The sequence below is a fragment of the Protopterus annectens genome, chromosome 14.part0 (assembly GCF_019279795.1).
Source record: "Protopterus annectens isolate FY-2018-M chromosome 14.part0, PAN1.0, whole genome shotgun sequence".
Classification (NCBI taxonomy): domain Eukaryota; kingdom Metazoa; phylum Chordata; order Ceratodontiformes; family Protopteridae; genus Protopterus; species Protopterus annectens.
In genome coordinates this window covers 824,423,622-824,436,827 of record NC_056748.1, presented here as the reverse complement: position 1 = coordinate 824,436,827, position 13,206 = coordinate 824,423,622, and the positions used below count along the sequence as shown (strand labels likewise).

Sequence of the window (13,206 nt, the reverse complement as noted above, 5' to 3'; positions counted from 1 at the left end):
TACATCCAGGTAAGAAATTTCATCAACACCTATATCATGAGTAAACTTTAAGAATTCAGTGGTGTTTAAATATTCTAGGAATGGGGGAATATTACTGATATCATCCTTCCACGCAATAAAGATAACATCCAGGTACTTCGTATAGAGGCACCATGATTCCTTATACATCAGGGCGAACTTGTTTTCCCATTTTATCATAACTGCATTGGCATATAGGGACCCACACGCAGATCCCATAGCCACCCCTTTCTCCTGAAAAAAAAAATGATTTTCAAAATAGATGTAGTTATTCTGTAGTACCAATTCTAAAAGCCCAACCAGCAGTTAATCCCATCTTGGGGTAAAGCACTATTGTTCCAAAGAAATTCTGTAAACCACTGGACCCCAGTGGTGTGGGGAATCACAGTAAACAAATCTTTCACATCAATGGTTAAAAACACAAGACCTTCACTGAACTCAAGATCATTGCACTTGCTCAGAAAATCCTGAGTCCTTACACACAGACTGAACATTTTAAACTATGCATGTACAATAAAAATCCAAGTATTTTGCCAAAGGGGAGAAGTGATGGAAAATCTAGCATCCACAACGGAACGTATTGGTGCATTTTCCCTATTATATATATATATATATATATATATATATATATATTATATATAAAATAATAATAAGGTTGGGAATCTTGTTCTTCCTTCTTTTTGCAGTTTTAGGTAGAGTTAATATGTAGAATTTGGAAAGAGCTATCCCTTGTTGTTTCCTAATAGATAGTGACCTGTGATATTTTTTAATCTTAACTTGTTCCTGCTTATATATCTCTACTCTCTCCGGGAACATGGCCGAAAGGAATGAATGCATCAATGATATGGAAGGAGAAGTTGTATTTGGGCATTCTAGTGGTGACGATAACAGGTTTTGGAGACTATTAACCACTGAACTGAACCCTTTGTTGACTAGACCAGTTGATGATGGTAATATATCTAACTCAAATACTGACTTTACTGGCTTGTTTGAAGGTGTCCGGGAAGTAGAGAATGACTTTTATAAATTAAAAAGACTTCAGTGGCAGCGGCTTCATTTTGAAGCGTGTCTTTTCCATATAGTCATCCCTAGAGGACTGTGAGTGCTGATTATGCCAACATATGGTGGCAGTTATCCTGAACTTTTAAGTAAGTGGCAGCAGCTCAATATTGAATTGAGTTTTAACTATCTACACTTACTTATTGATTTTTTTAAGCTGATAGAGACTGAATTGCGAGAGACTGTGACTAGAAAGTATAGTGACCTGATGCAGCTGTACCAGGATGAATTTGTTCAGAAATTTGATATTATTATGGACAGTATTTCAGCATATGATCAACGTTTAAAAACAGAGAAGACTAAGAGGTTATCTAGGGATATCATGGACTTCTCACAGGGACATGTATTCACTTGCCTGAGGAATGATCCTACCATTGACTCTGAGAGATCAGCTATATCTCAGAGTGATCAAGCAGTGTCTGGTGTTAGTTCTGTGCCCGTGATTATCCCTACTTCTAGTTCTGTGGTTTCTGATAGCAGTGCTCCACCTGGCGATTCATCAGGGTCTATGGGGCCAGATGCGACCACTTTGTCTATTCCTGCTGAAGGAATTTCTATTGGTTTGGGCCATAAGGCTACTGTTTCTTTAATTTCCATGACAGAAATCTAATTCTGACGTACAACGCAAGACTAACATAAGCAGTTGCCCAAATGGGAGTGTCCCTTTAGGATTACCTCTTCTGATTTGTCAGAAGGAAACTCCGCGTTTTCAGTGCTCTCAGAGTCGAGGGAGGAAACGCCAACGACTGAACAAAGATCCTCAGATGCAGACTCTGAAGAAAATGTGGATGGGACAGGTGAATCGTTAGTCTTTAATTTGTCGAGTAAGACTTTGACTTCATCTCAGCCAGCATTATTGCAATGCGGACTAAGTTTTATTCCTGCTCAAAGTTCTGATTTTAGTGAAACTGTTATAGAAATCAGATTATTTGCTCATAATGTCATGCTTAGGACGATGTTTCCTAGTGAAGGGCTGCTTGATGGTAATAATACCTTTAAATTTAAAAAAACAAGTCTGTTTCAACCGGCATTGAATCCTGTTCTTGAGGCTTTTGTCAAGAAGTGTGAACAAGACCTAGACTATGATTACAAGAATGGATGCATGAGAAGGGATTTTTATAATATTAGTAATGATGAAAGGTGTGCTCTTCTTGAACTGCAGAAAGACGAGGCACTAATTATTAAGCCTGCTGATAAGGGCGGTGCGACTGTTTTAATGGATTATGTTTTTTATAATTCAAGGGTAATGGAAATGTTGAATGATGCCACTGTCTATGATGTTGTTGATGACAATTTTGTTTGTTCAATGCAGGATAGGCTAGAAGCTACTGTTTATGATTGTTACTGCAGTACGGTTATTACTAAGGACCTGTATTACTATGTTTTACCGGTTTTCCAAGCACTACCTAAGATTCATAAGGATCCTGTTAGTCCTCCCTTTCACCGTATAGTTTCAGGCAAGGGTTGGCTAATGGAACCTTTTTCTATATATATAGGTAAGAAACTGAGACCTTTGCTTAATAAGGAGCCACATGTCCTTAGGGCCACTAAACAGTTTTTACAACAACTTTATGGTGCTACTAATGACCTGTTTTTTGATGGTACATGTCGTATGGTATGTTTGATGTTGTATCATTGTTTACTAATATACCACATGACATGGGGGTAGAGATGGTTAAGGAATTTTTGCTGAATAAGGATGTCAGTGGGGGACAGATTGATTTGATCTGTTTGTTCCTTGAGATTGTTCTCGAAAATAATATTTTTAAATATGAAGATCAGATTTTTCTACAGAAAATTGGCGTAGCTATGGGCACTAGTTGTGCCAATAGCTAAGCCAACATTGTGATGGCCCAGTGGGAGAACAAATTCATATTGCACTCTCCATTTGCACCTCATATTATGGCATGTAATAGGTTTGTGGATAACCTCTTTTTCTGTCTAGATGGGCACGGATGCACAATTGATGGATTTTATAAGCTATGTTAATGGGACTGTTCCTTTTTTGAAATTTACCCATAGGTTTTCTAGTAAGGAAATTGATTTCTAAGATGTCAAGCTCATTTGGATGAGAGTTGTAGACTGACCACTACGCTGTATAGAAAAGAATGTAGGAGAAATACCATGGTACACCGTAGTAGCATGCACCCTGGACATATTTTCAGGAATCTAGTCAAAGGACAGGGCATGCGTATTTCTAGATTGAACAACAAGGATAATTTATATAATAGTGATGTCAGGAAGTTGAAGCAGGATTTTTTACGTAGGGGTTATAGAGAATGAGAGGTTGATATAGCACTTCAAGAGAGCTCTATTGTTAGAGAAGGTAAGGCCTGCCCTTTCTACTCTGATATATGTGATTCAGGGATTGCTGATTCTTTGGAAAAGGAATCAGTGTGTGCTAAAAAGGATGTTTCTTTATCCCTACACTATACTAGTGATGTTAATAATATCCTACGTATAGTAAATGATAATTGGTCTATTTTGCATCTACATGAAGGCTTGAAGAAAGTAGTAGGTGATAAGCCCAGTTATGTTTTCAAGAATAGGAAAAGCCTCAAACGACGGTTGTGTTATAAGAATAAGTCCCAGGGTGGCAGTGTTGTAAACACCTTGGGTTTAGGGACCGCTAGGTGTATGAATTACAAGTTTTGTAAATATATAGATGTTTCCACTAGCTTCATCCATCCTATTACCCACACTGGATATGAATTTAGAGCACGAGCTAATTGTAGAAGTAGGGACTTAGTGTATTTGGCTAGTTGTAGAGTCTGTAACTGTTTCTATATAGGTAAAACGAACAGATCCCTGATGGAGCGGGTTAGAGAGTATCAGTACAGCATCAACGGACAAGATATACATAATGCTTTAGCAAAACACTGTGTAGAATGTTGGAATGAACATGTTTTTGGCTTTAGAGTAGTAGAAATGGTAACACCTAGTGCCTGGGGTGGAGATCTTAAGAATTACACTGAGGGACGAGAGCTGTACTGGATTATTAGTTTGCAGGCTGAGAAGTATCTAGGTATTAATGGAAGGACTTCCATTAAACCTATATTAAAGGAACAAGGTCTTTTTAAATGAGTGATGTATTATTTGGCATTTTATTGTTGTTTGATTTTTATTGGTTGGTTTGAATTCATGTGTTAATGAATTTATTTATATAAATATATGTGATTTTACTATGTTGTATAGTCTGATGAAGCACAGTTGTCTGTGTGAAAGCGCTTACCTATTTATTAAAATCAGTTTCAGTTATATGTTCTTGGATGTGGCTTGGTGTTTTTCATTCTTTTTTGGATTATCTGTTTGCTGTTAACACCACTTGTCCCTGGGAAAGTTGTTTGTTTGTTCCTATATATATACATATATATATATATATATATATATATATATATATATATATATATATATATATATTGTCTTTTAGTAGCTTAATCCAGCCTTTACCAGTCCGCACAAAGGTTTCTGCTGTACATGCAAGCAGTTGCTATGTTTTGCTTTCTTACTCTGCAGGCAGTGGATGCTGTTGAAGGTACACAAAGTGTGGATAATCATTCCACTCCCTTTATACTCAAGGTCTTGCACAACATTTTTCTGATAATTCTGTCAGTTTCTTTACCCAGAGACACATTCCTGTTAGCTTACTGCAACAAACATAACCTCAAATGAATAGGCCAGTTTGAGGAATCAGATTTTGTGATTTATTATGATTACTTGCATCTTGTTTAATGGAAACGGAATTAATCATGTAAAAAAGATTTAACCTTTCCCAAAATTCCTCTCCCATATCATGACATTGACAATATCACCAAACACTCTTAAACAATTTATTTTTGCATGAGGGCAATCCCCAGTGCACAATGTGATACACAGGCAACCCTACACCTCTAATCTCTACAGATACCAACTCCAATGTCACACAAACTTGGGGAAAAGGTGGAAAACAAAAATAAAAATAACATTTTTCCTGTTCTGAGTCCTGGAAGCCAAAACTGAAAGCACAATTTCAGTCACAAAGCCAATTCGGCTGCACTGAAACATCGACTACAGGAGGCCACAATCTGCCTCCTCTGATATTTTTAACTTTATTCAGCCAAAAAAATAAAAAAAACATAAACACTCTCTTTATACAGTACGTTTTCGTTAAAACCTTCATCAGATGTAGACTGCATGTAACCAAATCCTTTTATACCTCTAGTTCCATCGTTTCAATCAACTAAGACACAATTAAAGTTTAAAGGCGCAGTGAAAATTTAATATTCAAGCCTACTTATCTAAAATAACATACTGGTACAACACATCCACCTAAAACCTATTAACAAATGTTAAAACATGTTAAAAAGTCATATATACATTTTTATGTTTCAAGGATCTGGGTTCTAATACAAAATGCTGTTACTGAGGTCTTACATATGTAATACTTAAAAATATCACTAGAGGGAGTGCAAATGCAAGTTTTTTTAGTGTCAATTCATGCATTTTATATGTAGCTTTAATAGGAATAGAGTTATTTATTTATTTATTTATTTTTTATTCTATTTAAGCTATTTATAAATTGTTTTTGAAGTTTTAAGAAACTGTATATGATTTTAACATGTTTTGACATTTGTTAATAGATTTTAGGTGGTTGTGTTATACCAGTATGTTATTTTAGATAAGTAGGCTTGAATATTCAGTTTTCACTGTACCTTTAAACTTTAATTGTGTCTTAGTTAATTGAAATGATGGAAACTAGAGGTATAAAAGGATTTTGGTTACATGCAGCCACATCTGATGAAGGTTTTAACGAAAATGTACTGTATAAAGAGAGCGTTAATGTTTTTTATTTTTTTGGCTGAATAAAGTTGGAATTATCCTTATATTAGTGTCTGAGTTCGTTTTCTGTGTGCCTTGGACTATTTCAAGTATTTTTGGTACCTTTGGCGTTTTGTTCCTCTGACATTTTGTAACACTACATAATAACCTGCAGTATATCCCAGATTATGTGAATGACAGCTCATTGTGTGTCATACATGGAAATGGTAAAATGTCCTGTTTGAAATGAAAGCACTTTTTTATTCAATGGTTGTCAGAGCTATGCAATATTTTCTTTCCCTGACATGCAGTGATCTTGGAGTTGTTATTTAAAGTGGTGATGGGGGGGGGGTACACAGCAGTTCACAAAGGAGAGTGCAGGAGTGCCCTGGCTAGTATCCTGCTATGAAGAGTAATTTAGGGAAATGGTTCACAGAAGTGAGATTCATAGACTAAAGTGTTGATGAAATTGCCCTAAGTTAATCTAAAAACTCTTCAAGGCTTTTCTTTTCACAAGTTCCTATCTAAAATGCACCTGGATTCTTCTCCTTTCCTTTCACTAAGGATATATGGCATATCTAGTAAAAAATAATCTCCAGAAAACAGGATTCATACTCTATAATCCTTAAAAGCATAACAATAGCTTTCCAACATCACAAAGAGGGACAGAAACTTGTACAATATGTTTGAAAATACTGTTTTCTGTGTACTTGGCAACAGGAGACTTTTATTTAAACTTAGATCTGTTATTTAACATTTCATTTGCCAGAAAATAATCTGATTTCTTTGAGGTAATCAGTGAACATATCAAAATAAAGATAAATTTAAATACAAAATTCTTACTTTGTGCTTAAATTACAACTTCTGAAATTAATGCCTGCATAAAGAAGTGAGAGGGAAGAGAGAAAACAGAACAAGAAAATATTAAATCATTGACCTGTTTTACACAGTTTTCATTAATGTCACCCAAAACAGTAAAACTTATATTGCTTGAGTGGCAATTTTACACTAAGCAAAACTAAAACTACTGTTGACTGGACTCCTACCAAGATAGGTTTCATGAAACCTTGCCTGCTCTACTGATGCCAGCATCTGAAGTATCCACAATAAATCATTTTAATAGCTGTCCATACCAGGGAATATGGAGAAAAACAAAACTGATATTAATAATGATAATATAACTGATGTTAATAATGATGTTATAATGATGTTTTCATTATAGACGACTACATGGCTATCTCCACACAGGCTGTCTGTAAAATACCTACTTGTAGACAAATCTTCTTCCAGCTGACTGATACCAAAGACGTGCAACCCACAGGCAGGGATGTTTTGCTTTAGAGACTCTGTCAGTAGTTTGTCAAGTGCATCCATATTGCAAGGTATTATTTTAAAAGCCTGTTGACATGAAAAAAAAAAGAGTTACACTTAGTATTTGTTTATTATGAAGAACATAAAACTACTTAATGACCTGAAAAATTAGAAAAAAAATGTTTACTGCATTAACTGTTTAAGGCACAGATAAGAGACAGGGTTTCGTTCAGTTTTTGCACTTTTGTGATTTCTGAATGACAATAAAGTTTACTTTGACTTTGACACAGGCTAACACATAATTGATATAGCAAATTTCTACATCAGCAATGAAGTTTTTATCATACTAGTAGTAATACTGTTTGTCACTCTGATTTAAAGAATGCTTCATTAATAGCAAGAACAGTAAAAAAAAAACAAGTCTGCTGATTTCAAATTACACAGTATACTCAGCTGAGAAACCTAGCAACTCTAAATCATGCCCAGCACTGTTTAAAAGTTTTCCCCAAATAAACTTGTAAAATGTGTTAAATTAGAGATTACACATTTATTTATTCTGATGCTGATGGCTGCAAGAAAAAAAGTATTCAATGCAAGACTTTTGTTTTTAATTTTTTTTTCATGAATCAATTTCCACCACCCATATAAGGTTTTATAGTTTTTTTATAAGACGATATATATATATCCAAACTATGTGTGGGGGCTATGCCCCCACACCCCCAATGTGGGGGGCTGTGACCCTCATCCCCCCTTACTATATATACTAACTCCAGGATCGCACTACAATGGGGAAAGGACATATACCTTCCAGTGAAGTGAGTTTCAGTCAAATGAGTTTTCAGTCAAGTGAAGTAGATCCATACATATATATATATATATATATATATATATATATATATATATATATATATCATATAAACACACACACACACACACACACACACACACACACACACACACACACACACCCCTACCTTTTTGCAGAACTAGTAACATTTCCTGAATAAATACTCTGTGTCACTGTTGACAAAAGAAAGTAAGAGAACGTTGCAATGCTAGGCCAAAAGCAGGGAAGAGTGGGGAGAACAGTAGATAGATATCAAGATGGTAAGAAAGTAGTGGAAGAGGAAGCTGGTTGACTCTAGGGTGAATAAAGCACATGGACTGGATTAGCTGTCTCTCAGAACCCTCAGAAACCTGGCCAGTGTGTTGGTATACCCCAACAGATATCATCAACAGCTGACTGACTAGTGCAGAAGTTCCGAAGGACTGGGAGACAGCAAGTTGGTAGCCTTTTTCAAACGGGGAGCAGGAAAATCTGGGGAAATGCAGGCCTGTTAGATTGCCAGATTGATTAAATTGTAAGCATTGCATGACTCTACCTGACTTTAGCTTGACATGCATTGCAGCAAAAAGGAAAGCATTTTTTTTTCTTCACAGTATCTTTATGCAGGCTGAGAGCTGCTCTTGTGTGGCAGTATGGCACTCTGTAAGTACCTCTCTCAACCAGTCTGTGGTACTAATCCTGGTAGTCCAGTTTACCCCTGAGTTGGTGGCACCAGCCTGTCTCCTTAACTGGTGAATGTCAGTGTGTCCATGAAGATTAAGCAGATTGAAGAGTCACCATTGCTACATGCAGAAGTAGGCTGGTTTATGTAATTACCTTTTTGACAGTGGGAACTAGCTTGGGGAAATGCATATCAAGGTAAAGTTAGGTAGAGTCATGCATAACAATTACCCACAATTATCCATTGTAATGTTTATAATTTAAACATTGGTAAAAGCATAAGATATGTCATCAAAAATGCAATACTTACAGCTTTTTTGTTGGCTGAATGCCAACTATATTATGCTATAATCTTTACTTCACTATAAAATATACTGTCAGTGACCTTTCTTACACACCTTTATGCACTGACATCCAAGTAAAAAAAATATTGTTGGAGGGGCACCAAGCAAAACTAAAACTACTGTGTGTTGAGCAGGTTAGAACTTGGATTCTTCTCAACACTAGTTCCATGAAACCTTGTCCACAGTAATGATGCCAGAATATAAATTAACCACAAAAAATAATATTAATAGCTGTACATACCAGGGAATATACACAAAATCAAAGCATTTGAATATTCTATATGTATGTTTCCCTCTTTTTTGCACTTTTCTTTTGTGTCCTTCTGTAAAAAATAATAGTCTTAAGATTTAATTTTATGTCAGGATCATAACATCAGTCAGAGGCTAATCCACCTGTTAATATCATGTTTTTATGCAGTATGTATCAAATAAAACTTAGTGAGGTATGGTTTTAGTTTGACTGTGGCATGCTCCTTGGGCAAGCCATGAGACAGTTGGACTGACTGCCTTTAGTCCCTAGTACAGATTATCAAATCACAACCTACAGCTTGGTGTGGCATATTCTACTTGTGGCATCAATTTTGTATATTTGCATTTTTTACTTATATATACTTTTAAGGCTACTTGTAAATAAAATAGCTCCTTTTGTGTTTAGAAGCTGCACATATTACACAAACACATTTCTATGAAATTATTCAAAAATTCTGTGTTAAATAATAACACAGTAAAGCTAAAAACACAACACTGCAACTGGAAGAAAAGTGAGAGAAATGCCAAAACAACATTAAAGTTATCCAAAATGGATATAAAATATCCTAAATGGTAAAAAAAAAGTTAAGTAACTAACCATAGAAGTCAGTTGGTAGATTAAACAAACAGTACCCAGGACAAAAAAAAAAGTTTACTCATACATTCTGACACAGAAATACAAAAAGTAGCTTGGAGTCAAGTCTCCCTCTTTCTGAAAAGGTCCATCAGCTCAGCACCACAAACTTTTCCCAGAATAACAACTTACACCCCTTTACTCGCACGATACTGTCCTTCAGCAACATGTATTCTTTTATTGGACTGGACAAAGTTAACATTCCTAGCTTCAATAAGTCCAATTATCAAAGTCTGATAAACCATAAAACAGCTATGGATAGTTAACTTGAAAGCATACTTCTCAAGAATCAGAGGCAAATCCAAATAATAATGGAGACAATGGTCCAAAACCAGGACATTTTTAAATATTACTCTGCTTTACTTAAAAAAGTTAATAGAACAACAGGTTTTGCACCAATATGCTTTCTCTGAAAAACAAGAGGTTTAAAACTCTAATATTTGGCATTACTGACTGTCAATACTCATTAACGACTTACCAGAAAAAAAAAAGCATTATACTCATACAAGGGGCAAGACAAAAATATGAGGTAAAATCAGGGACATTCTCCAAAATTAAGGGCAACTGAGATATGTTCTTGGGATACCTTTAACCAGCAGGATTAAATTAATGTCTTTATAACGTGGATTCCTTTTAGTGCACTTTTTTTCTTTGTGCCATCCAGACATTCTACTACATTGTAGTGTTTTACTAGCAATGTTATTTTTTTTAATTTAGATGTATAATTATGTCGCTACTTTTGCAAAATTGCAGGAAACTACTCTGATTATGATTAATTCATAATTTCTGTTCTCTATAATCATTTATAACATTATAAAATATTAATTTTTAATTTAGAATAAAACTGGATGATTTTTTCCCATCATGATAATATTGTGATTACCAAATGAAGTACCTTTTTCTTGTACCGCACAGCATAATCATTTTCTGACAGTTTAATTTCTGATGTATGTCTAAATGACAGAAGTTTGCGTCATGTAATGTTAATATTGCTATTTAAGATTTGGGATTGGGTTATTACTGCATTACATTGCTTCTTTGTAGCATTAAAGAGGCTGATCTGGTGTAACCATGGTCTGCCTGCCCTCATCATCGTGAGCCATAATAAATGAAGGATTCATTCCATATTTGTACTGGATTCCTTTTTTGATGCACTGCAGTTTCTGTGCACAGACTGAGGCATACAACTTGCTGTTGTTATATGCATGCATGTGTGGTGGTGTGTGTGTGTGTGTGTGTGTGTGTGTGTGTGTGTGTGTGTGTGTGTGTGTGTGTATGTGTGTGTGTGTGTGTGTGTGTATGTGTAGGCACACACACACACTCATATTCACATATATATATATATATATATATATATATATATATATATATATATATATATATATATATATACATATATATATATATATATATATATATATATATATATATATATATAAACTAAATGTCTATAGTTACATACTGTATATGCATATATTTATATATATGAATGTGTATGTATCGGTGTATGTGTATGTATATATATATATATATATATATATATATATATATATATATATATATATATATATATATTTTTTTTTAATATTTTTTTTTCATTAAACACTTGCACAAACGTAATGTTGTGACCTAGTAAATTAATCCCTCCTAGGAGAAGAGTGCATAATTTTTAATCATAGCAAGGGCATGTATAGTTTTTCTCACTATTCACTTGTAACTTAAAATAAATAAACAAGCAAACACAAATTACGTGTACACACACATTAAAACAAACATATGTACAGGATAAATGCTTAGTGTGTGTCTGTGTGTTTAACTGAAATTATTTGCATGCTTTTCTAGCATTCTTCAATACTTCTGTGCTTAACACTCAACAGTGTAAATATCTAATTGTATGTATATAGGGAAAATGTACCAAAGGAATGGTCAATGTCTTATAGGTACATAGGGTAGAAGTAGGCTAGCTGCCCTTGTGGGACATTTTAAGCATAGCCAGTTTCCTTTTTTGTGCTCAAAATAACTTATCCCATTTGGTTATAGACTGGTCTTATTCATCCCATGGTTACTAATTATACATTACCTTAATAAGAATAACTGGGACCATACTTTAGATAATCTGAGGGGACCCATGAATGGGATAAAACAATTAGAAGCTGCTCCTGTCCATTAGTATTATGGAGGTAGTCCTGGGGTAAAGTTTCTGTTTCCCATCCATAGATCTAAACTGTGCTTGAATATGGACAGAGATGAACTTTGTTTTAAACAGACGGCAAGTCTGTTCCACAGCAGCAGTATCCGCTGTGAGATATACATGTCCATCCAAACCATTCTGATGATGTTAGGGAAGAGGTTCAGATCCCTAGACCAAGTATTTCTAATGCCATTTGACTTGCTGATGAGCAGTAAATCCATCAGTAATGGGTTTGAAAATGTTTTGTATGCCAGACACAGGTCATGTCTTAGTTTGTAGAATACCAAAGAAAAAATGAAATTAAAACACTATAACCAAAACCAAAACAAACCGGACACTGGATGGACAGAAACGGAGTACAAAAACTGTACAAAATAGCCAAATTTAATAAACCATTTGATTTAATAAACTATTTTAGCGCTTTCATCTCCTAAGAGACTTCATCAGAAATAAAACCTGAACCTAGTTCAATTAACATTTAAATACTGAAAGTCTTATGACATCACATTTGATCAATTTGTCAATTTAAAAAGACAATAACAGACAGAAATTTTTTTTTAAATAAACAAACACAGGGGATCTAAGATACATCCAATTACAGTATTTATAGATACCTGTGTGCAACATGTTACAAAAAAAGTTTCACACTTGTTAAAAGATTCTTGGGAATTTTTGAAAAATATTAAAGAGGCTTTTTTAGTGAGGAAGTGTTCTTTCTTACAGTTGATATAAAAGACCTTTTTACTTGTATTCCCAAAATGGAAGGTTTAACATTTTTTGAAGAGGTATTATTTTTATACTCTGAGCTTGAGAATGACATGATTAAATTAATTTGTGAGTTTATGAGTATTGTCTTGGACAATAATTTCCTTTGGTTTGAAGGAGAATACTATCAACAAATCAATGGGGTTCCTATGGGAGCAGCATGCTCTCCTGTTTATGCCAATCTTGTTTTATTGGGTTGGGAAGATAAATATGTTATTGGTGGTCCATATTGGGATAATATTAAATTGTATTTACGTTACCTGGACGATATATTTATTTTATGGTCCGGTAAAAAAGGAGAAATTACTAAATTTATGGAATATTTAAATTC

At 34.6% G+C, this 13,206-nt stretch overlaps 1 protein-coding gene across 1 annotated transcript in view; it reads right to left on the bottom strand.

Annotated features, from left to right (window-relative positions):
- The window catches only part of PIK3AP1 (phosphoinositide-3-kinase adaptor protein 1), a 1,872,143-nt gene that overhangs the window by 749,791 nt on the left and 1,109,146 nt on the right, over positions 1-13,206 (bottom strand). Inside the window, exon 6 of the mRNA XM_044056574.1 lies at positions 7,143-7,272. Within this exon, the coding sequence (XP_043912509.1) occupies positions 7,143-7,272 (130 nt within the window). The remainder of the gene's footprint in view (positions 1-7,142; positions 7,273-13,206) is intronic.